General features: G+C 39.7%; 1 protein-coding gene across 3 annotated transcripts in view; it reads left to right on the top strand.

The window, feature by feature from the left end:
• The window catches only part of prkcaa (protein kinase C, alpha, a), a 139066-nt gene that overhangs the window by 73280 nt on the left and 40741 nt on the right, over positions 1-25045 (top strand). For all 3 annotated transcript variants that reach the window (XM_080302794.1, XM_026170434.2, XM_080302795.1), the window contains 3 exons: positions 8989-9100; positions 11905-12033; positions 24447-24603. In XM_080302794.1, the coding sequence (XP_080158920.1) occupies positions 8989-9100; positions 11905-12033; positions 24447-24603 (398 nt within the window). The remainder of the gene's footprint in view (positions 1-8988; positions 9101-11904; positions 12034-24446; positions 24604-25045) is intronic.

Below are 25045 nucleotides of genomic sequence, written 5' to 3'. Positions count from 1 at the left end.
CATCAAAAACATATATCAGTTAAAAAGACAGACGAGAGAGACAGCAACTCTGCACGATGGGGGTCATAACTCTGTTACATAATGACGGAAATAAGAAGTTTAACGAACAGGTTCCTGAAGATGTGACAACTTATCGGCATATTGTCCAAGAGTGACCATAAAAATAGCACCAGTACTAAAGAGAGAAGTGCTGTGATAGGTGTCGTTAATTTAAAGCTTGTCAGAATGGCAACTTCAGACAGCAGTTAAAAATTTCAGCTGTTATTTGGGAGCAGACAGATGTGTTACCAGATAGCACACTGTGAGGAAAACCCCCTCTGAGCTGCAGCAGCAACCTGCCCTCCCTCTCAGCACTGAGTAGCTTAGTGAAAGGCCAAGAGGAGTCAGGGTGGTGATTTGTAGGCTAAAAATAGTAGCCTTGCCTAGTCTAATGTCTGGATAAATGATAGCTTCAGTTTGTTCTCATCAAAATCTCTCCTCATATTAGTAACCGCTCAGTTATAAACGTCAGGGTGAGGATGTTCAATAGACACTACGTGTTCACAAAGTTTGTGTTTGTGTTTACATTCTGGGGAAATAAAGTCATGGCTGTCATTGCTCATAATCGGCCTTTAAATGATTCTCCAAGTATTTTAAACGTCGCTGTGTCTCATTTTTTTGAGCGTAATGAATGAGTGTCGCAGTTTTTCTGATACAGTTTTTTTTTTTTTTTAGGAGAGGAGGTGATTAACATGATGTAAAATATAATTAAATGCTGAAGGCCACAGTGACAGAATTAGGTGACACAGTAACACAGACTGCTTATGTTGATTATATGTCATTATCGTGTTGTGAAAGAGCTCTGACAATGACTTTTTGAAAATTAGTTATGAGAGCGGAGGAGAGTGCTGTTTGAAATTTAAAAAGGGGGTCAGAAATTAAGCAGAAAATCTCAGTTCAACGCATTAGAGTGATTACTTCTTAAGTTACAGTAGATTAATGTATGTAATCGACATGCATTTCATTCTAGACTGCAGATAGCATTAGGTGAATCCCCAAAAGAAAAAAACAATAAAAAGTAGAAAATAACAAGTCAAAAACTGGGTAAAGCAGGAGCATCCTGCCAACTCCAATTTAAATGTCATCCCTCAGTGAGCGTACACTGTTAGTTGAGTGAGTGAGCAGCTGGAGGTGAGACAGTTCTGCTGTTTTCAATAATCATCCGATGCTAAATATCAGGAATATTTACCTGCATTTTCAATCCTAAAGGGAACAGATGGCAAAAAAGATAATTGAAGGAAAGATGTGACAGAGCTCATGATCTGTGTGTCTCATGTCACCCCCACTCCTGCTCACTGGCTGCAAATGTCACACCAGGTGGATCTCTTTTGACTCTGTGGGATACAGTTGGACAGCATTAACCACACAGCCTCTTTGATGATTGCTCAGCCCATATTTTTCCACACAACTCAATAAAAAGAATAAAACCATCAGTCGTGTTTTGATTGTGAATACCTTGTTTTTTCATTGCCCGAAACTGATTGTGAATTACAAAACACAGTTTCAGTGTAGACTGGAGCCTCTCTTGTTAGTGTCTGCTGCATTGGAGGTGAGTACACTGCCAGGTCAGAGACAAGAAAGCAGTTAGGCTTTAACTCAGTGTGTCAATATGCACTTAAGCAACCGAATTAGAGTCCTACTTTTGCAATAATGTGAATTTTTCAATTCGATTTCACAAGTGTTTGAAAAGAGATTATTTGTGTTGGTGAAATACGTTTACACTAATAGTTTATTTGTAAAATTCAGTCACATGTTGATAGGAAGGAGTGTATCTCATTGATACTACTTTTGTTTTCCTCTGTCGAGATAAGCCCACACTAATATTGAGGTCTGAGGTCTGGGGAGGCTAATTGATGACTGATGGTGTTACATTGTGTGGTTTGAATTTACTGCCATAGCAGTTTGTTTGGGATCTTTGTCAAGCTGGAAAAAATAAGCCATTACAAAGTGGCAATGGTGGATCAAATTCTGATGGCACTTTTCTGTGTTCATAATTCCATCAGTCTTGAAAAGATCTCAAAAATCACAGGTTGAAATGTGGCCCCAAATCTTGACTGACCCTCCACCGTGTTTTAGAGATGCCTGGAGACACTCTTGTCCCGCTCTTCTGACCTCCTCTGTACGTACTGATTGGACTTGAAAATGTAAAACTTCATAAGATCTTTTGCCAATGATTTTCAGTCCAGTCCTTGTGGACTTATTCATACTTGCTCTTTCCCCCTTGTTTGTTTGTTTGTTTTTTTAAGCTTTTTTTTAAGGCATGATTCATATCTCAGTGTTTACTGTTTCAGCTGCAAGCAGAATGAAAATGAATAAGAAAGCAGCCAATGTCCAAAGAAAAACTTTGAAGTTACTTAAGAGAATCTTGAGCAAAGAGTACTACTACTCAAGATTAGGGATGGATATCGTTTAGGTTTTATCTGATACCAGTATCAAACCGGTACTTTTGAAACGGTGCCGGTGCTTAACCGGTGCTCGAACCGGTGCTTAAAGAATGGAGAACACAAACTTTGTCCAAAAACCTCTCATGTTTAGCTGTTTTACACTTTTTTTTTCTTTGGTCATTTTAGCCCTTTTGGCCAGGGTGAAGGGAGTATCTGCCATCAAACAAGAAGACAGCAGCATGTAACTACGACGGTGTTTGCTAGTTCACTTTACATGCATTAATTTAATAACATGGTTAGCTTTCACACGAACAACATTAAGCTACTCACACAGAGAAGAACGGCTGCTGCCGCCATCAAAATCCGTCATCATATCTGCTACACTGGCAGGGCTAGGGACCAGGACTCTACTCTTCGGGTTTTTGGGGGATGTTGCTAACTCCGGGTCCGATAACAGGCAACCCACCCGCAGTAGATGTGCTTGGTGTGAGGTCTCGATACCGGTACCCATCCCTACTCAAGATTGATGCATCGGAGAGCAACTTGGGATTAGTATCTTGCCCAAGGATACTTGGCATGCAGACTGCAGGAGCCAGGGATCAAACCCCCAACCTTCCGATCAGTAGGTGACCTGAGCTACAGCCACCCCCAAAAAGAAAGTCTGGCTCTTTGGAAGCAAAATATAAAGAAATGAAAGGTGACTCAAGACTGTTGCGCAGCACTGTGCATATATTCTAGACTTCTCCTGAAGCCTTGACATTAACGCTGCGCTCTGACAGTAGAAGAAGGTTTTGTTTACATACTGTGATGATTGAGGGAGGGAACAAGGGTTTGATTTTAGGCTCTCAATACTTTGACATCAGCCGCCCATGTTGATAACATGGGTGGAGAGTCTAGGATGACCCCAGTCTTTAACATTATCCCCTTCTGCCCGCCCCTTCCTCTCCTGCCGGGAAACCCCTGTTCAGTTTCACCCTGCCAAGCTGTTCATTAACAGGAGCTGGTTGGCGTCCTGCTTGCTAATAAAGCTGGATTGGAGAGTCTGGCTAATTAGCCGACATCACTGCGCTGACCCCCCATGCTTCTGTTTTCATTACTGTCTGTTGGCTGCTTTGGGTCTTTTGATCAGCCCTCTGCTCTGTGTCTTTTTTTATCCATGGCCTCGTATGCAAATCTGCCTGACACACTACTAAAGGGAAAATGCTAAAATGTTTTTAAAGATACAAGGATATATTAAAGAACAACACAACACTAATTCAAAACAAAATGAAAGCATACCTTGGCGTAAATTGTTCTGGTATATTTTCCATCCATAGCATAGGAAAAGCTGGCTTTTGATTAAAAGCACAGACTAATGAGATAAAAGTGTGTGTTTTAAGCTCGTTAGTAATGTTCGTGTACTTTCTCTTAAGAAAGAATAAAACTGATGATAAAATAACTGTCTCCTATTTTTTGCTCTGCACAATCATAAAGTGCAGTCGGAGTGTTAATGTGTCTCTGCTGTTGTTTTTAAGAGAACATCAGATTGTGCCCATCCCTTTTTAACAGCTCCACTGGTGCACACATGTTGTCACAAACTGTGCACACATGTCTTTTAATAGCTTTGGGAGCTAAGCACACCAAACTGGAAATAATTCTAGAGAATTCTGCTTTGCATCTAATGCATTTCTGCTGATGTAAAATCGCCCTGTCTGTGCATAGGACATCTGGGAAATCCTGTTGGCCCTCATGTTACCAAGGGGCATCCTTCACACTACATCATCCAGTCACTACGTGCTGTAACACCACCTGGCTGTGGGCTGCCATCGCGGTCTTCCTCTGCTGAGCCTAGTGATTGAGTTCGTCGTTGCTTTCGTTGTTACACTCTGCTTCCCCTGCTGTTCTGGCAAAGCAGCGCCACCCAGTCTGTCTTGAATTTCCCATTAAGACCCAATTAGGCTGTAATAGGGGATAGAAGCCACAGGAGTAAACCCTTCTGTCCCGCAGCTTTCAGAAAGAATGCGTTAATGGACAGCCTAGTGTGTGCAGTAATGTGTAGTCAGGTACACTCATTTACAGGTTTCATTTTCTGCACCATTACGACTCGCCCTAGTGAATCTTTAAATGGAACTTTGCAAACCAAGCACAGCAGACAGAGTAAACCTACCAGGCTGGATGCCGATAACAGTTTGTTTAGGCTCATGTGTTTAGCTACAAGTGGTTCGACATGAGATATATATTTATTCATAACAGCCAGCATCACTCATCCATTAGCCTTGCTCCTTGGCATTGTCCTAGGGAAGGAAGTGTTTTCCTTTTGCTTATCTTCACTTTTGAAATGAAATTTTGTGCAGACTTGAACTGCTGGATGTACTGTATCTGTGTGAAATTTAATACATTAATTTCCTTCTCATTATTGTAGTAACTCTACTGTCATAAGGTAGTGTTATTACAAAATCCATCCATCCATTCTGAGCCTGTCCTACCTGCCACTGGGCGATTGGGCAGTCTGCCAGTCTATCGCAGACTCTCAGACACTTTAGCATTACCGATTAACCTAACTCTACTCACCCAAAGAGAACCCACACAGACATAGGGAGAAGATGCAAGCTCCACGCAGAAAGGCTTTGGACAGATGGTGAACCTTACTGTAAAGCAACAGTGCTAACCCCAGCACTATCATGCTTTTTACAAAATACCTGCAAAATTGATAATAATCCTCTTTAGCGGTACTCGAACATAATGCTAGTAGCCTAGTGTTAGGTTACTTTAGCATCAGTGTAAGCAACACATCTGTACATTTACAAACGTGCCATCTCTAACACTGGTTTACCATTTCTTAGACCATTTTCATTCAGTGCAGCTCTAAACTTTTCAAGAAATTGAGCTGCAAAGACCCGATGCAGTTACATAGGACATCAAACAGTCTTTAAGCCGCCAGCTCCCTAGTACAAAGTGCTAACTTGGACAAACATGTATTTATTTGTCTTTTTGTTCTGAGTGTTTTCCATTATCTGGAAACATTAAGCCATGGTTCACCCTTTGAAAAGCTGATGTGAAATACACAATTGATGTGCAGCTGAATGTTTGTCCTAGTTGCCATCACTCATTCATGCCGTAGATGAGGGAATAAAGCAAAAGGGGAAAACAAGAGGATTATCCTTCAGGATCAGCTGTGTGTGGGTGGATGTGAGTAAGTACTGCAAGTGCAGTCTCCCTCTCTCCCTCTTTCACTCTCTCCACTCATGTCTGTCAACCCCTCTGTTATCCTTGTGTGTCCTTGGGTAACATACTAACTACTGACCTGTAGTCAGTGTGTTGGGGGTAACTAAGTATATGGTGTCGAGGTCGCAAAGCTCCTGTATCAGATTTACTCTCAATGCTGAATATGTTGTATTCCACACCCCCATATAGATTGTTAATTTCTCCTTACTTGAGTGTTTCACACATGAAAATGTTGGTAAACTTTGCTGTTTGTGTGAGCTGTTACCACAAAGTTAGTCATCCAAGCCCAAACTGTGATTGTCCATCTAAAAAATAAATTAATTCGTTAAACAAAAAAACAAAACAAGGAAAAATGAACCCTTCAACATGTAATTTTCCTGTAAATCATAATTTATTTTTAGATAAATAACATATGTCTTCACAAATTTAGCACTTACAGCAGTGTAGCTGATTTCTGCAAGATCTGAAAAGGAAGCGTTTCTCTTAGACCAGTAATGGTGTAAAGCCTCAGCAGGCTGACATGGAAGAAAGTGGCAAAGCAATCTCACGAGGAGCCCGAATGAGTCTCTGTTGCATTAGTCCAGAGGCCAGTGTCAAACTGACTGAAATGACATTGATCACTGTGGCGCCTCACTGCGCGATACTGTCAGCTCTCGCTGAGATACGGGTCATGCGTCTCCTTTTACTGATGATTTATTTCTCTGGGTTCAAGCTCTTTTCATTCGTTCTACGTTTGACTCTATATTTTTCACGATCGAAAAAAATCGGAGGGATGTTCTCAGGACTGGTACTTTTTCTCATAGGATAAGAGATGCTTTCCTGCATCCAGGGAATATATATTGGCAAGTGTTCAAATAGATGCAGGGAAAAAAATTTAATGAAGACTAGCCTGGATAGTGTTATTAGTCCAAATCCACTTAAAGGGTTTTCTAACTGAAATGAATTTACAGGACAGCACAAGTTGAGAATGAGCAGGATGCACTGTGTGTTCTTGGAAAAATGGCAGTCTTCCAGATTTCTCTCTAGCAGAGAGTACTTCCGAAGCCTCATGTTGTATGTGTGAAATTAATGAATGTATGCAAGTGACTGGGAGCCTACCCTGTATACCGTATGCGGATGCTGCTGTAATATTTAAAGTGATCTGTGCCTTATCACATGCCCTACACATTATATCATGATATGCCAGCCATATGTTTACCCTATGCATCATGCGTATGTTTGCACTGGGCTCTTGCTATTTACTGCTGTGTACACATATATATGAAAAAGGGAGGAAACTGCTTTTGCTTGTTTAACAGATCACATAAAGAAAAAAATGCTTTACTTAACACCTGCAGATATTTACTTAAGAAGTTTGCGCCCACTCCAGGTTGATGCTGTATTTTATGTGCTGAAAGGGAGTGTTAAGTGAAATGGACTTGTAATTGTCACATACCATTTTGCTGCTTAGTTGAACTGGACTGAAGGAAGGATACCTTAAGTAATGTCAGCTCACTCCACCTGACCACTATTTATAGTGTTGCAAATGTAGCATTATTTTCCTCAGCCTATTTTACCTGTAGCAACTCTACTTTTATCTACTTTTATCTACCAACACATTTGCCTGTTTTGGCTTGCATAAATGTTAAGTTTTGTTCTCCACATTCCCTTATTTGAGTATCCAAATTTCCCCCAAATTTACAATGGTTACCAGTGGGATGAATGTCGATGAGGCTCTGATAAAAACGATGGATGCTGCATTTACTTGAAAGGTAGGAAGGGATGTGTAAATGCAAATATCGGTCCAGTGTTCATGAATGACAAATGCAAATGAAGAACAATAGCTGGGATGTTATTTTAGTTCTGTCTTACAATACTAGCCACATGTCATAATGCATACAGTGTTTATATTTATATATATTGCATGTTAACAAGCTCATTATTTTTTATGATATAATATATAATGCAGTAGTGACATTTGAGGGTCTTACTGTATCTGCAATTGCATTAAAGATGCAAATCACATTGAGTCATTTTAATTGATAGATGGAATTCATTCATTCACCACTATCCTAAAATCAAAAGTAAGCCTTCCACTTGAGTATAATTTATCTAAATGTATTTTATGTCTTTAATTTTATGTTAATATAATCACGTGGCAAATGTGAATGTGCTATGTGAGTAGCTCTGTGCATTGCAACACTGTGCCAGATCAGTTTACAGCCTGTAAAATGCTTACATTACAAGAGTGTTCATACTCTAAGGGAGCTGTGGATGACAATATTTAAGGCATGTCAGAAACATTAGGCAGATTTTTTTTGCACCAAAATATTAGTTGGATAAAAAAAAAAAAGGTTTATTTGCACATGCTACAACTAAGATTATGTTGCTTTATACAATGGAAAATACTAGCAGAATCAAGTATGGAGGTTTGTCTTCCATGTAGGAAAAATAATAATAAATCCAACAAGTAGTTCTACAATTTTTACAGAGATGTGAGTCATACTCTTCCAGACTTACACACAGACTTACACACAGTTGTGCACTCTCATTCCCCCCATTAAACCCTAATTTCTTTCATACATTGAGTGATCTAATAATCATGTGGAGAGCCTGGAACAATGAACAAATTTAATAGAATAATAATGAAATGAAAGGCTTACACATATGTGCACAAACAGTTTGATAGGTTAGCAAAGGACCAACAAATCCTAAGACACTTCCGTATGGCGTATTTTCAGACACTTCATAATATTTTTATTGGAGTAGATGGAGTAGATTTTATTTTGAGAAATATTATATTGTAGTAAAGAGTCATGGATAATTATTTGAGTCAGCTGCACTGTATTTCCTACATTGGTACTCTTGAATTTATGAGCTGATCTTTAACAATAGCAAATTATTAAAAAGTTGTTGCAAATTGATCGGCTTGTCACCTTCAGTTGAACCATAGAATAACCAGTGATTGCCGTCTGTTAAGAATCAGCAGCGTATTATCTGCTGAGTGATTCCTCTGAGGTATTAGGTTGACTCATTTTGTCCTTCATTGATGACGTAGAATGCCTTTTTAACGCAGTGCTATCCGAGTGCTGATTTTCCACTTCGTCCCTTGCGCACAGAGATTTCTCCAGATTCTTTGACTCTTTTGATGATATGTAGTGTAAATAATGAGATATTCAAAGGTTTCCCTCTAAAATTGTAGATTTCTTTTTGGATCTGCAAACACTTGTTTCAGTATTTAATTTGCAATTGGCCTTTCTGGATTTGAATACTTGTACTGCGATAAATTACTCTCTTTGTGCCCAGTGTTTAAGTAAAATGAACAGTATATGTTCTCAGTGGTTGTCAACCATTTATTTTCTTACTCTTTTGGTCTTTGCAGGATCCCAGAACTAAGCACAAGTTCAAGATCCACACCTATGGGAGCCCCACCTTCTGCGATCACTGTGGCTCTCTGCTCTACGGCCTCATTCACCAGGGCATGAAGTGCGACTGTGAGTAATTAAGTTTAAGGGAAAAGTTTAAGAGAAAATGAACATGTGTGACTCTACACTGATTATGTTGTAGTTTAAAGCCATTTTTTCAGAATGACTCTTGTCAAAAAATATCATATGGGGATCTGTTCCCCTCCTCCTGACTTTGACTCATTAAAATTACACATTGTCTCTCTTCACTGTGCGGCCGTGTTTGCTGCACCTTCATAATAAGCCTCGTATCAAAGCTTTTCTGAGTCTTTATTAATATTTCTTCCTTAGTCTTCCCTTTAATCTTGCATTAGTGGATTAACGTCTGAAAGCCTTAATGAGCTCCTGCATTATCTGCTACATACTCAGAATGGCAGTTATGATTGCTCCAGGGTGTACAAAAATAGAGATGTGGAAATTATATTTTAGCAGATCAGCCACACCTCTAGTCACGCCACTATGTGATTACACATTTTGGTAGTTTTAAGCACTGTTAACACAAGGTTGTTCCAGGGAGGTACAAATAATACAACAGTCCCAAGGAAGAATGTGTCAGCATCACAACTGGTTTTCATTTATTTTCACCTTCTGACCTGATGACGTGATGATGCAACTGTTCCCAATCCATGAAACGACAGCTCAGCTGACTGACACACATGTATAAATATGGGTCATAACCTTGTTAACTGCTCTTCAAAAAAATAATAATTTAACATTGTGTGAAGATGGTATTATTATATTAGCCTACTCCAATGGGACATTAAGGTTGCATGTGTAAAAACAACACTTGTAAAATATGGAATATATATATATATATATTAGGGGTGCAACGATACACAAAGTTCACGGTTCGGTTCGGTTCGATACTTTGGTGTCACGGTTCGATATTTTTTCGATACAAAATAAAATGTTCATGCCTTTTTAATTTGTCATTTATTAAAATTATAAATATATATTTTAACTCAAAAGTACAGTTTTTAAATTTAACCCTAACCCTTGTGCGTGTTTTTTATTTTGACAGCGAATGCGCACCTGCGGACCACTTATGTGCAGCCCTGGTTATTTAGCTCGTCATATTGCAGCCACAGAAATTATTTTGTCCATGAAACCATAAAGCTGCACTTTCTTTTTGCCTTATAGTCTGATTTGTCATAACTTCTCCGTTTTGTGGTAAGCTTTTCTTTGGCTGTCACTTCTTCACCCCGACCTGTCTTATTTGGCTCAGCAGAACTAAAATATATATCCTGCTGCTTTTACACACGCACTCACATAAGCTCAGCGATTCTCTGCGCGATCAACCTCTCACATGTTTAAGCTTGCTGCGGGAGATTTCACTTGTCATGTTTGCGTAGTAAGCTAACAATTAATAAGACGATGTCAGAGGAATTGGTGCACAAATTATCATCACTCACAGATCAGTGCTGTCGCTCTCTATACACAGTTCGTGCGATTGCAAAGTGAAAGCAAAAAACAAGCGCAAATTCAAACGCGATTTCAATATGTCACATATTGACAGTGGCTCACCGATGCCAATGACATAATTACCCAGCTACATTTCCGAAAGAATGCAAAAGCATTGACATATATTTTTCCTTCCTACAATAGCCCGACGGGCAGGGCAGAGAGAGATTTTGGTAGCCCGACTGGAAAAATTTTGCGAGCCCTGTATCTGATTGAGGAATCACTCATCTTTGGAAAAGAGAGTTTATTACAGATAAATGGCTCTTTCCAAAATAAAAGCTATACTATACGCTTCTTCTGAGCTATATTCTCAGCAGCATATTAAACATATCAGGTCCCCATAAGGAGAATCATCTGCTAACTGCTGTCTAAATGACTCGGCTAAAGTTAGTAGCATGCTTGTTGTTTTTGTCTTTGCACTAGGATGATGTCGGCGTAAATGTGCAGTCATATTCGTTGTGTTCCTACTAGTGCTTTCAGGTTAACCTCGTTAAAATCACCTTAACACCACAACACTGCAAATCTCCGTTAACGAGCTACCCCTGATAGCCCCGTGCATGGGGCTAGACAGCCAACACGTTAATGAGCTAACTGCGCTAACACGCTAGCTCCCACCCATGTAATTGAGCATTGCGTGGCACATCCAACATACTGTTTTACTTTAGTCCATGACGCGCTTACCTTCAGGGTCATACGTCACATGAAAACCAAAATAATTCCAAACGCCAGATCTGAATGAGGGTGGGGGAGGTTCAATTTGCCATGTTGCAAGGAGAGCTTAACTTCTGTCACGCTAGTCAAAGGAGCTTGCAAAGAAAACCTGGACCTGGATGACCTGGATGACTGAGAACCTTCACAGACATTCTGTCTCGCTAGCTTGCCCTGAGCTCTTTCTTCTGACTATGCTGTCTGTGTGGAGCGCTCAGTGGATCTGCGCTCCACAGTGCAGCCTAGGCGGAGTAGTCGAACGCAGATTCACTGAGCGCTCAACACAGACAGCATCGTCAGAAGGAAAGTTGATAAAATAAATTACAAATGTTGTATTGTTCGATACATATGCGTACCGAACCAAAAGCACTGTATCGAACGGTTCAATATCGATACGAATATCGTTGCACCCCTAATAAATATATATATATATATATATATATATATATATATAGATATTATAAAAGATGGACAGCAAAATGTACAGATAAGTCAAAAAATGTCTTTTGCATCTTTATCTTAAAAAAAATATATACTTTTTTCATGTCAGTCAATTCTGAGAAAGCGCTCATTCTTTTTTCAGTCACCTTTGATTGATTTGAATCAAATGCATAATGTATAAACGTGCTTTTCTCTGATATCTTATATTTCCTCTGTCCCACCAGCCTGCGATATGAATGTCCATAATCAGTGTGTTATGAATGTGCCCAGCCTGTGTGGAACTGATTACACTGAAAGGAGGGGGCGTGTTTTTCTCAAGTGTGAGGTCAGCGGAGATAAACTGCAGGTCACAGGTAGGCCTCATAACCCTTCATAGACTCTTAATGAAATGAGCTTATAATGCAGAGGGGATGTACCTGAACCGACAGATTTATACTAATGTGTCACTCCACATCAAATGGGATGAGGGTATAGATGGTTGCAGACGCTATTGCTCTGGTTCAATTGCAAGCGTGGATCAATCTCAACACTTTACCCTTATTGTCAATAATCTCTGATTGCCCACTTTCACACACACACATTCACTGTCTATCCCCGCTGCCATTACCTGAATTGAACCATCCTCATTAATTCTGCCTCAACTCGGCCTGCATCTGACGCACTGTGTCGAACTTCTAGCTACATAACTGGCCTTGAGACTATCGCCTATCAGTATGCCAAAAGCCTGCTCGCTTCTGGGTCATAAATCGATAAAGTTTCTCCTGTTTAACATTCTGCTGTAAGAAACGATTCACAGTTTCGACACATTTGGAAGGCAATCCCAAACCAAATATGTAGTCCTGCAGTGGTGTGTGTGGCCTGCTGCGTAGGCCTTGTGTTGATACTTTATTTAAACAGTCACGACTCGCTCTGCGTTTGCTGGATTTTCTATGTAACTGAATTGTCTCTGCAAAGCAAATTCAAGGCTTGATTTTATTAATTTATGTCCAGTCAGAATTACACACAGACAGGATCTGAGTGTTCTCCTTGTGAACAGGGTCATGGCACTATAATTATATGTCTCACTATTATTCATTTGAAGGCTGCTTTACATGAGCATGTCACTGGCTGTTATTGGTGATGCATCTGGTTTTAAAGAAACATCTGTTAAGCTTATTAACAGATGTGATATATTGTTGATAACATTTCTTTAGTGCAATATATTAAATATTGATGACATGTTCCATAAACCTTCTGAAGGGGAAATTGTTTCTTGCAGCCATTTGTTATGATTATGTTAGCAGGCAAAAAAATAGCAAGGCTATGTGAGAAATATACAGTATTGTGCAAAAGTCTTGACTCTAGCAGCCTGTCAGCATAGAACATAATTTGTTTTCATTTATTTTGTTGAATCTATGAAAAATGCCAAAGACAACACAGTTTGAGAGGCTTGAAACAGTATTACTGCACCAACAAGGTGATTCCCAAAGAGCTATTAGCTGAAAACTTGCCATATCCTGGCATGTTATGGAGTGTGTCTTTAAAAAAAACTGAGGAAACTGGACAAGTGAAGGTTAAAAGTCTTTGTCTGTGTGCTGTTTGTCCCGTCTTACTGCCATCACCCTTCACCGTTCAGCGGCAGATCACCGCCCCTCCCTGAGCCTGGTTCTGCTGGAGATTTCTTCCTGTTAAAAGGGAGTTTTTCCCTCCAGCTATCGCCAAGTGCTTGCTCAAAGCGGGTCGTTTGATTGTTGTAGTTTTCGGTGAATTATTGTAAGATATTTACCTTACAGTATAAAGTGGCTCGTGGCAACTTTTTATGATTTATCTAAATAAAACTGAATGAAAAAAACATTTAAAAAGAAGATGTGTCAGACATAAAGACTCTGAGTATCTGAAAATCATGTTTTTAAGAAATAAGAAAAAGTCCAGAAGACATGACAGGACCTGAGAGATGCATCTGGCTCTTAAGTTGATCCATTTATTGTTGACAGAAGGCTCATCATAAATGGTCTCAGTGGAAGGGTGCCTGCCAAGAAGTCATTCAGACAGGAGAAAAGACTGAGGCATGACAAATGAGGAGCAGCTCAAGATTTTGTCATTTTTAGTGTCACACCAGTTTAGGATAAAGATTCATGTCTCTCAACATCATGCAGTAAGTTGTCTCTACACATAAAAATGTCTCAGGGTTAAGGATGGAAACTTACTAAAATATAGCAAATCCATTATGAATGTCACTTATCAATTCCTTATTGAGAGTCAACACCAACTCTAAGCAGCATATCAAAGACATTAGAGTTATGCAAATTAATTGCATGCTGTGTGGTCAATTGTTTGTGCATGTTGGAGGTATTTCCCTCTTTGTTGTGATCAGTGTTGGGGTTGTTACGCAAAAAAAAAAAAAAAAATCCCTACCGTAATGAGAACACACATATGATCTTTCTCTTAGTATTTAGGTATGAACACAAAGCCAAAAAACAGCAAAATTAAAAACCAGCACAAAGAGACTTAAACGCGATCGGTTCAGTGATTCTACAGCAGAAACATGAACAGGTAGAAATGGAGGTTGTAGCCCGATTTCTGTTGAAGTTCAGGGTCTGACTGCTGGGCTGGGGTCGGCATTCACTTAGCTTTCACATAACTCTGGGCTCTTGGATAGCTTAGCATTAGCATACTGTCTGGTTAGCGTAGCGTTAGCAAGCTTTCTGTGCAAAGAGTCATAGTTTTGTTAGCAGCATAATGCAGCTGTTTCTGCCTTGAAGGCAGTTTACACTTTAGCATTGCACTCTCGTCCGTGTTTGCTATGAAAATAAAAGCACTGATAATATTCATGCTTTAGACTGCGGCTCTATTTTTCTTCACTAACACACGAACTGAAATCAGCTGATTGCAGTGCAAGTGTAAGTGGAATCATAAGCAGGATTAATATGCAAGCAGAGTAACAATTCCAAGGATTGCCATCCCTACTCAGGATGACACATCTTGAGCACAGGATTGTTAAAAAAAAGAAAAAAGGTTTTTGACCTCCTGCGAAATCTATTTCCTACTTTTTCCACCAGCTGGTGTCATTTTGTGTCAGTCTATCTGCGTTTCTCTCTGTGTCTGTGTTTGACAGAGTATATAATAACACAGTATATCCAACCAGACAGATACATAACTGTCTGACTACAGATAATTCACAACCATAAAAGACAGAGTTATTAAACTTTGTATCCAGGTGTGCAGTAGTGATCAAAATGAATGCTGGGTTTGAGTCTTACTTATGAGTACTGAGTAAAGAAAGCTGAAATAAGGGGTCAAAAGGGTTGAAGCCCCTTCCGACTTTAGGCCTCCTGTCCAATTTTTCTCTCTCTTTGCTTTTTAGAGTGATCCTATCACAAGATAATCTCCAGTTTCTATATAATTTATGTGTTTATTTGTCTTTTGCATGACTGGGCTAGCCAATTTCCAAATATAAACAGCATGCAACAAGATGAAGTGTTTTCGTTTATAAATAACAAATCATTTCAGTTTTCAATTGTTGTATTTGCAGACAGCATAAAATAATCCTTTCAGAGCAAATAATGTCTGACCAGCTGCTGTAGCTAAGCTGAGATAATTTCATACGTTACATTCACAACTAAATGTGGCACAAAATGAACACTGTTAGATGGTGTTAGATGCTGCCATTTGTGCAGATTCTTCAGTGTTCAGTATGCAGCTGTTCTGGGATGTGTGGTCCTAATTGTGCATTACTGAACAAAACTCTGTTATCAACAGGGACAGTTTGTACCAGCTTAATAATAATGATGCTAAATGTAGAAGAATAAAGGGGAGCAAAAAATAGGTTTTTATACAATTCTGTGCAAAATATAAGACAGCAAAGGAATGGTTAATATTGATTTTCAGCTCTTTATGTAAAAGGTTATAAAAATAGTGGACTGTAGACAGTGAACAGTTGCCCAACTGTGCAGTTTATAATGAAAAAAGAAGAACCCAGCAGTGTGTGTGTCATGTAGGAACCCATTTTGTGTTGTATTTCAAGGCATGCTGTAAATCCCCTGGCTGAAATGATGCATTAGCACATTAGCTAGAACAATAGAGATGGCAGGGAGTTGACAGCAGCCACACATAATCACTGAATTAACTGGCTAAAAGGGGTCAGTGCATTACAAGTCCCTGCTGAACTTCACTGACATTCACTTATCAAATTAACACTAGAAGAAACAGGGTCAGCGTTGGCAGGGAAATGGTGCAAATGTTAGGGAATATGTTTTGAGTGAGGAACAAAATTAATTGGATGGTTATATCTTTTCTGTGCTTATCTAAGTGTTATCTAAGCACAACTGTACTCATTTTTTTGTTTTGCTTTCCTTGGCTAAAAATAGAAAAAGGAGCGGATGGTCATTTATTGGTATATAAATCAATGATTATGATGGATGTGGACTAATTTCATGCAAGATAATGCAAATACCTGGCTCTGACCTTTGGCACTATTAGTAGAATTATTGCAGTTTGTAGTAGTAATACACTTACATGCTGGGTTAAGCGTTGGGATTTTAGGACTGTAATTATTCATTTGGATGCAAAAAAAAAGTGTGACATAAAACATAAAGTACAACTATACCCATGAATAACCAAGATTAGGTTTATTCATTCAAGATCGCTCTGCTTCTTATGCTTCTCGCTCTCCTCCTCGCTTTTGCACATTCAGTCTCATCTGGTTGCCAAATTCAAGAAATGATAATAATATCCTGCTGGCATTTTTGGCCGCAGCTCCTTCAGAAGCATTTTAGTCCAGTATTTCTTTCATTTTTGTTGAAATCTGCACTGCCAGCGTATCTCAAGATAATAAAAGGTGGATTGTTTCACACATTTTCACATATACTATATGCACTGTGTGTGAAAACGCCTGCTAATTTTAAGCTTACATGTGTTTAAGAGCTCACGAGTGTGCATGTGTCTACATCGGGAACAGGAAACCACGATTATCACCTCTAGCTGCATTTCATTTGACTCTCGGCCTTCTGAGGCACATACGATCAAATTCCTGATGTGGACTCGGTGAGTTCAAATTTGCATGTGATCTCTGGTTAGCGTTAGTGTGTGCATGTGTGTTTGCGTGTAGGTGTATTTCTGTAGAACTGCTGTACCAGCCTGCAGCCCACTCAAGCCAGATTGCATTGCTGATTACATTAGCTGCTGTAGATGCCCCGCAGACAGCCTGCCAAACAGAGTCCTGTTACAGCCAGTCAAAAAGTTTACAGAGAAGGTGTAGCAGACAGCTGGGAACAATAAAGTCCACATCATTTTCACATGCATCATTACACACAGAAATATGAGTGTTTACAGACTGGTGTGTAGGTAGTAGGTAAATCTTCTGAAAGCTTCATAAAACAAATTCCCTACATTGTTGTTAAATGTAAAAAAAAAAAAAAAGGTTGTAAAGATTTTGGAAAGTACATCTTATAGATAGAAGTTGAGTACATTTTTTCACTTTTTTCTCTCTTTTTCTTTTTCCTGTAGTTGGGAGGGGGTCAGACTCGTTCTATTGTTCTTAATATACACAACATATTTCCCTAGATCCCTTTATTCAAATGAGGGTATTTGGTTAGAGGCCTTTTTTAAAATAGATGCAGCTGTGTGTGTTCACAGTTTTTGCTTTTTCATATACATTTGCCCCACAAATCAGCAGCTTGGTTAAAACTGCTCTCACATGTAAAACATGACTAGAGTTGGAATGGGCAGAATTAGTAGCGTGCGATGGTGCCTTTAAGTGGAGAAGGAAAACTTGATTTCCTGTAAGTGGATAATGATTAGTGTTAGAGTTCTTACACAGTGTGCTGTGATTGAAGAGTTTCTCCAATTTCCTTGAAATTGGCCGGAGCCAAAATGTTCAACAGGAAGTGGCATAGATGCCAAGGGAAGCAGCTGCGCTTTAAGCAGATCAATGAAGTCACACATAAACCTGAGTAATAATAACAATATGAATAATAAGAAGAATAAAATGAGTCATTTCATACCAGCGAGAGGTGTTTGTGCAGTTTGCAGAAACATGCATGAGCTGTTAGAGTGTGTTTTGTCAGTTGGAGCAAAATAGAGAAAGGGATATGGTGAGGAAGACAAAACGAGATCTGTTTCTCTGGTGAAGGACAGAGATAACCCACTAACCTTGTTTTCTGCCTCTTATTCCTGCACATAGCTCTCCTCTGTTAGTTGGCTCTGAGACAACAACAACCCTCCTGTTTTTTTATTTTCAGCAACCTTATTGTTCATTGATTTTCTGCAAATTTTTCCAGAGTTGGAGAAGTCTTTTGGTAGAGAGCCCTTTGCCGTACGTTCATTTTTCTGCTTGTTTACTGTGCACGAATGTAACAAATGAATGGGGTCAAACTCGGTTCAGGCTTAGCAAATTGACTCTGAAGTATCACTTGGGGACGCTTAACCTCATTTCATCCTTCAACAATATGTACTTTTACCCGCTGCGATCATAATAACTCAGTCAGTGACTAAAAATTGGCTTCACTCTTATCATTACATCTATCGATCTAAGCAGTATATAAATACTGAAACTCACAGGAATTCCCTTCATACTTTTGCCAGACTTTAAGATACTCCTACTAGTTGGTGTTTTGTTTGCTCCTAATCTTCTCCTGTTAGTTTGCTACTGATACACATAATACATATATATGTATACATAATGCAGCCCATACATTGTTCAAAACACTGCTCACACTGCAGTAAACAGCTGACACTGAGAGGAGACTCCAGACAGACTGTTGGAGGATGTTCTGCAGAGGCCGACTGTCTCATAACCTGATAGTTATGAATGACATATGAGTAACCTGATTACTGATTACATCCCTGGAAACATTAAATTAATAATACAAATTGCATTCAAGCAGGTGTGTCCTTAGTTTTGGTCTTGTAGGGGTCAGTTAGTCAGTAGATTTAAGAAAAGAATGCCAGTAATGAGCAACAGTACATTAGACATTCTTAGTCTTTCAAATATAAAACCAGATATTTACTCTACAGAGACAGCACAAGCTTAACTCTGGGTAATTATTACATTTCAGTTTGGTTCCCATGTTGACTTACCCAATTCTTCAAACTAGCATCATTCACCACCCCCCTCAGCTTCCTTTTATCTTTGCTTTAACTTTCCCATTAGACTTTGTGTCTCCTTTCTTCGAATGTGCCTCTGCTAGTTGTTACATTATACCTGCTGTAGGAGTTTACATGTAGGTGCATTGTAGGTGTGTGTAGGTCAGATTGGCAGCGGAGGCTATAGATGTGGGTGGATCAGTGAAGCCAGATTTGACTTGTTGAACCTTGGAGGTGTAGTTACACTTTACAGTAATCGAGAAAAAAAATTCACCCTCGATGTTGTTAACGTCTTCTAGCTGATGGAGCTGCAGTTGCTTTTGCACTTTTCTTTTCCTGTTGCTGCTTTTGTGGTTTTCTCAATCCTGATAATGCTTGCCAAAAATAGACAGCGTGAGGTTCAAATGAGATCCTGACAGTACTGCTAAAATTCATTGGCCCTTCAACCATAAAGGAAAATACAAATTATTTAAGCATGTATGTAGTTTCTGGGTTCATGGTCAAGTTGCCAAGGAGACATGAAGTGACCCAGTGTATGTGTATTAGTGATAGCTTATAGTAATAGTCACTCTGCAGTTTTGTGCACACTGATGGTTTCTAAAAGTTTTCCTGTCACATTTTGGATATTCGTTTTCCAATATATTCTGCACAGTGTTCCACCAGTTTTGTAGTACATCCCCTTTCTTACCTTTTCTTCTCAGTGATCAAACTCAATTAATTAGTAAAATGTCAAAATAAAAGTCCATTCTGGTTAAAGTGTTCATCCTCACCTGTTCATTCGAAATGATTAAACACAAGACTTTACTCTCTGAATCCAAAGAGGCCTTGCTGGAAGGCACAGTTAGGGTCGGATCAAAGCTCTGTCTGAGTTCTGGCGGAGGTTACGCCAGAACTGCCCAATGACAAGCTGCATCCACTCTGCAGCATTTTCTCCGAGTAATTTCCATTTCTTTGTACTGTCTGAGTCATTCTGCAGAAAACCCAACGAGTTCTTGCCAAGAGAAAATTTACTTTAAAATCCCGCTATTAAACTTTCCCAGTGAATCAGAGCTAAGATGGAGCAGCTGACAGCACTTGTGATGCTAGCCTTGCCAGCGTTTTTCCACTGCAGGGTGTTGGCCACTGGGCCAGCAGTGTTTCCTGCCTGAAGATTGTACAGTGAGCTCTTTGGCTGTACAGCTATGTCCTTGTAATGAAGATATGCACAATCTGAACAGTACGATGAATATATTATCGTTTGAAACAAACTTCACAGCTCTTTTAGCGCCCATTATGTTTTCAAGTTTTAATAAATGCATTGCATTCGCTGAGATAATATCCTCACTCATCAAAGTAGTAACAAGCACAGGCATTCAAATTTATGTGGCGTGCTTGTGCAAGATTACATTACATTTTTTTCAGGCCACTTTGTAAATACCGGGCTTTCAAGGTACAGAGTTAGACACACTTAAGGGACATTTGCTCAGGGAGGGTTTGCACACAGTGTTTACACTAGGAGGTGAAGAACAAACATGGCTGGCCTAATTTTTAGTCGGGTCATCCTGCTTCAGCCGAAGACAAGGCTCTGTGCGTCTCTGTAGATGGCTTCGCAAAATAAATAAAGACTTGAAAGACTGTGGCTTACCACAGCATAATATTGGGTTGTTGTCATATCCATGCACACTCTCTTATAATACGCTCTTTATTTGTGAATCATAGCTTTGTAGATCGTGGAGGTAGTGCTGTTCCAGCGGTTCTGGGGGATTAAAAAAAAAACACAGCAACCAAACAGATCGAAAATCAAATTTGGGCCAACACCGTTGTGCCAGATTAAAGCTAAGCTAAACTAGACTAAACTGTCATCACAAACAAATTTAAGTTATTTATTTCAATACTGTAATCAGAGCATTTACAGTAATCACTCAAAATCAGCAAGAAGAGGCAAGTAGAAGCAGCTGTTTACAGTTTGCAGCGGTCTCTCTTCACTTCCCTGCTGTTTCCTGTCTGTCTTTGAATCCTTGCGATAGGGAAAGAATCTAATTAGAGTCAAAAATTTTGTTTACAAGCATGGAAAGTCAGCAGGCTAAGAAACCAAACTCAGTGGCGACTTTTGTCTGTGTTTCTATTGATCTCACTTTTCCCTTTTCGCTAATATTACAGCATACACTAACAGTAATTGCATCCAGTGCATCCAGAGTAGGCACACGTCTTAATAGTGCATTATATGGATATTTTAAAAAATGGGCAGAACTGAAGCTATGGATAACGTAATGATGAATGTATATAACTAAAAAAAATAGTCCTTTTTTTATTGTTTGCATTGTAAGTTTAGTTGTTCTGGCTTCTTAACCTAAAGCTTCGTTTTTCTGAAACAAACAGTTGCTGACAAACAGTCATGAATGGAAATTTGGTTGAAGTTCTGGAGGAGGTTTTCCTGATTGCAGGGAAACCATTGCTTTAAATCATCTTGTGCAGCTTGCTTCTGTCCTATTAATGCATAAATGCACACACAGACTCTCTCCTTCCTTCGGTGTCTCTCCGGACCTCAGAAAACAGCTGAACTTTGTTGCTCTGGGATTTGTGCTGCTAGACTCCCAGGAGTCATGTCATTGGTATTCCCAGTGTGTTTGTCGGTGTCCTGCCTCAACTCCCTCCTCTCAGCATGTGCACACTCCCTCCACACCATTTGAACATATGGCTCTGCTTTTCATCACATCAGTTGTTGCTTGTTTGGTTTTTCTTATCTGGTTTTTGCGCTCTTGGTTTTGTTACGGTCTGTAGAACAGAAATGGACAGAAGTGGTTTTTGAAAGGAAACATGCATATTTGCACACGGATGCAGTTTTCAGCTCACTTGGACTTACACAACAACAACAAAAACTATCACAGCTATTTGGCCCAAGTAGGTCGAGTCTGTTTCATAAGTAGTCATCTAGCGTTTAGTGTGCAGCAAGTTTTCTAACAGTGCAACTGAGAAAATCAATAATGAAATCCAGCTGAGGCAGAGAAAACAGAAGGTGCACTCATCGTATGAGAAAAGAGACAACTAGAAGATGCAAAATCATGCTAAGATTATATAAAATGCAACATTTTACAGATGGAGGCCCATCCAGGGGTGTAAAACAACAAAGGTGTTTATATATTTGATATTTCATTTCAAATGTAGTTTCCCTTCAACTAACAGATTTCTACAACTCAGCAAAAAACTCACTCAGAATTTAAGACTACTCACATATCTGGTTTGTTTTGTGGCACACAGTTGTGCGTGTGTGTGAGCTCTGTGCCTGCAAAGCTCAATTAGACAGTCTAGAATGCCCCCTACTGGTCAGGACTGGAAGTACAGTTTTGCAATGGCTGTCGGGGACTCTTCAGGTACTTGTTCGTATAAGTAGTGTGTAAACCTATAATGTTGTGGACAAAGCAGAGCTAAAATTCAGACACACAGTTTGTCACATATATAAATATTAAATATCCCCCCCCAGAGGAGTAGCTAATACAATGATTTATATTTCAACCAAATTACCAAACTATTCAAGCTCGCAAGCATAAGACACCAAGAAGTGTCCCTTTTATATGCTTTACAGAATGTCTTTTGGTCCCAGGTCTTGGCATACATAAGGCCAGAATATGAAATATTCAAAACATGACCTTTACCGTCTAAGGATTGGAAAAACGTCTGGTGTAGAAGTTCAGCTTGCCGCAGATATTAAATTCAACTTCACTTGAATATTAGATGTGCAATCAGTGCATAACCATTCACTGGACTACAATTGTAGGTTCGCACAGCACTTAAATCGGTCTTATAGAGTTACACTAGCACTTTTCTTCTATTCTGTTTTTGTCATTGTAAAAATAGCCCATGTGAATTCAGGTCTGAGACTACAACCATTTTTATAGCAGTTAGAGCTGCTGCTCTTTTAGGGCTAAAGTGCCCACCAGCTATTATGTCAGGAAGAAGAAGAGATGTATTCATTTCCATTGCATTTTCTTCTGTTCAAGAAATGAAAAGAAATTGAAATAGAGGTTTACCTACAGACTGCAATTCTACTGCAGAGTGCATCTATATTAGAATGCACTCAATAGCAAAGATGTTCTTTGAAGATACTTATTCAACACATCTTGACTGGATTTCTGAGGAAGCCGAAGGTTGCCGGTTTAGGATCGCTCAATATCTTCCCACACTTCAAGTTTCTCCTGGAAACGTCTGACGCTCTTGTGAAGTGTGCTCTATCTCCCAGCATGTTCTACAGCAGCTTGCTCATCACTCATCAAACTTCACACCCCATTATCATCACTCGACGCCCAGATCCTCCACCACAGGTGCTGAGAATACAATACACCATCACTGAAGTGTTATATGCTCTTTTCAAAGATCCTTTTGAGTCTGTTGTGATGTGCACAATGTGGTTTATTCTGTAAAAGTCCAGTGGAAAATTGTGCTGTGTTTTTACCTTCTTCTTGGAGCATCTCGACATTTGCAACAGCTGCTATACTAACCCAACAGTGTCAATCCCTTATTGATTTTATTCATTTATCCCTCCTAATCCTGCCAATCTGTATAACATTCAGAGTTAAAACACCGGGTTTAGCAGTTCTGTCTTGCATTCTTAACACACTGGCTTAGCGCCTTCTTTTCCAGGTCAAAGATCATTTAGCTTTGTCAGCCCACGGTTGCAGTGTGACTGACAGGGCCACATGGGGAGACAGCTCCGATCTCCAGGGTATGAGGTTTAACAAAGCAGGCAGGCATCCATCCCTATCTCTGCGGGGACGCTAGATACATTGTGTGTCGATAAACATACTCTGTGTACATCTGATTGTGTGCAGGGAGGTGTATATTTATGTGAGCATGTGAGTCTGTGTGTGCACTGTACTGCAGCCCAGATCTGGCAGTGCTCCAATGCTCAAAGCTAATGGAGTACTAATGTCTCTGGTGTGCCCTTGTTTACCGAATAGCTAAATACAGAAGGGAGAGAAGAGAACCTTCGCCCACTTAAGCATGACACAGTTCGCAAATTAGAATCACCGTTCTCATAACACTTCCTGCATTTGCTCCCATTATGGCTCGGATCCATAAATAATCCTCACAGGCTGCGCCTCGCTGGTTGATCTTGACCTGCAGGTGTTCACCTGTTGATTAAATGAGAGCAACTGTTCCTTATGCTCAGGGCTGTTTGTACTGTTGTTATCAAGTTACATATGAAAGGAAATATTAATGAATATTGGATGGATACTAGGTTGCACTTATGCTAACCTTATATAGGTTTTATTTAGATATTTTATTTGGTCTTTAAAAAAAGTGATACGCCAGTACTGTGCAGTGTTAGCACTGTTAGCCTCGCATGATAAAGGTCCTGGGTTCAAATCCATAAACCAGCTGGGACCTTTCTGTACTTGCATGGGGTTAGGTTAATCGGTGATTCTAAACTGGCTGTAGGCATGACTGGCTGTCTGTGTCTTTGTGTTAACCCCACACTAGAGGGCTATATTCCACCTAATGCCCTGTGAAAGCTGGGACAGGCTCCTGTCCCCCTGCAACCCTGAATAAGTGGAATAAGTGGTAAATGGCCTGTATTTGTATAGCGCTTTACTAGTCCCTAAGGACCCCAAAGCGCTTTACACATTCAGTCATCCACCCATTCACACATACATTCACACACTGACACATAAGACGGATGGATGGACAAATGTGTCAATCTTTTGTTTGTATCCTTCATCGTTTTCAGTGACTGAAGCCAGAAACCTCATTCCCATGGACCCCAACGGGCTGTCTGATCCATATGTGAAGCTCAAGATCGTACCAGATCCCAAAAATGAGACCAAGCAGAAGACCAAAACGATCCGCTCCAGCCTCAACCCCAAATGGAACGAGACGTTCACTTTGTGAGTACACGGGTCCATCTTCAGCCTCTGGCCCACTCTAGGCTGTAGTATGGCACAGATTATAAATTAACAGAGGATAAGGGGGGAAAAAAGCTAAATGTATTTAATGTTTAAAGTACTATTAGTATAAGTAGTAGTAGTATTAAGAACGACCAGAACCTCTCGCCATAAGAACAGTTTCTTCCCCTCTGCTGTTGGACACATGAACAATAACCATATGACTGTTCCCACCACTAACACATGACCCTACGCTGTGTTCACTGCATCATTCCATGTTTGGCACTGATCACCACCTGCACTCATGTATATATCTTTCTACGTAGCACTCTTAATTCTTATTCTCATGTATATATCTCATGTATAGCTCATGCACATATCTTTCTACGTAGCACTTTTAATTCTTATCCCTACTTTTATTTTTTCATGTCTATTTAAGTGCTAT

The sequence above is a fragment of the Astatotilapia calliptera genome, chromosome 6 (genome assembly GCF_964374335.1).
Source record: "Astatotilapia calliptera chromosome 6, fAstCal68.1, whole genome shotgun sequence".
NCBI classification, from domain to species: domain Eukaryota; kingdom Metazoa; phylum Chordata; class Actinopteri; order Cichliformes; family Cichlidae; genus Astatotilapia; species Astatotilapia calliptera.
Note: the sequence above shows the minus strand (reverse complement) of the source record. Positions and strands in the feature narration are given on the sequence as shown.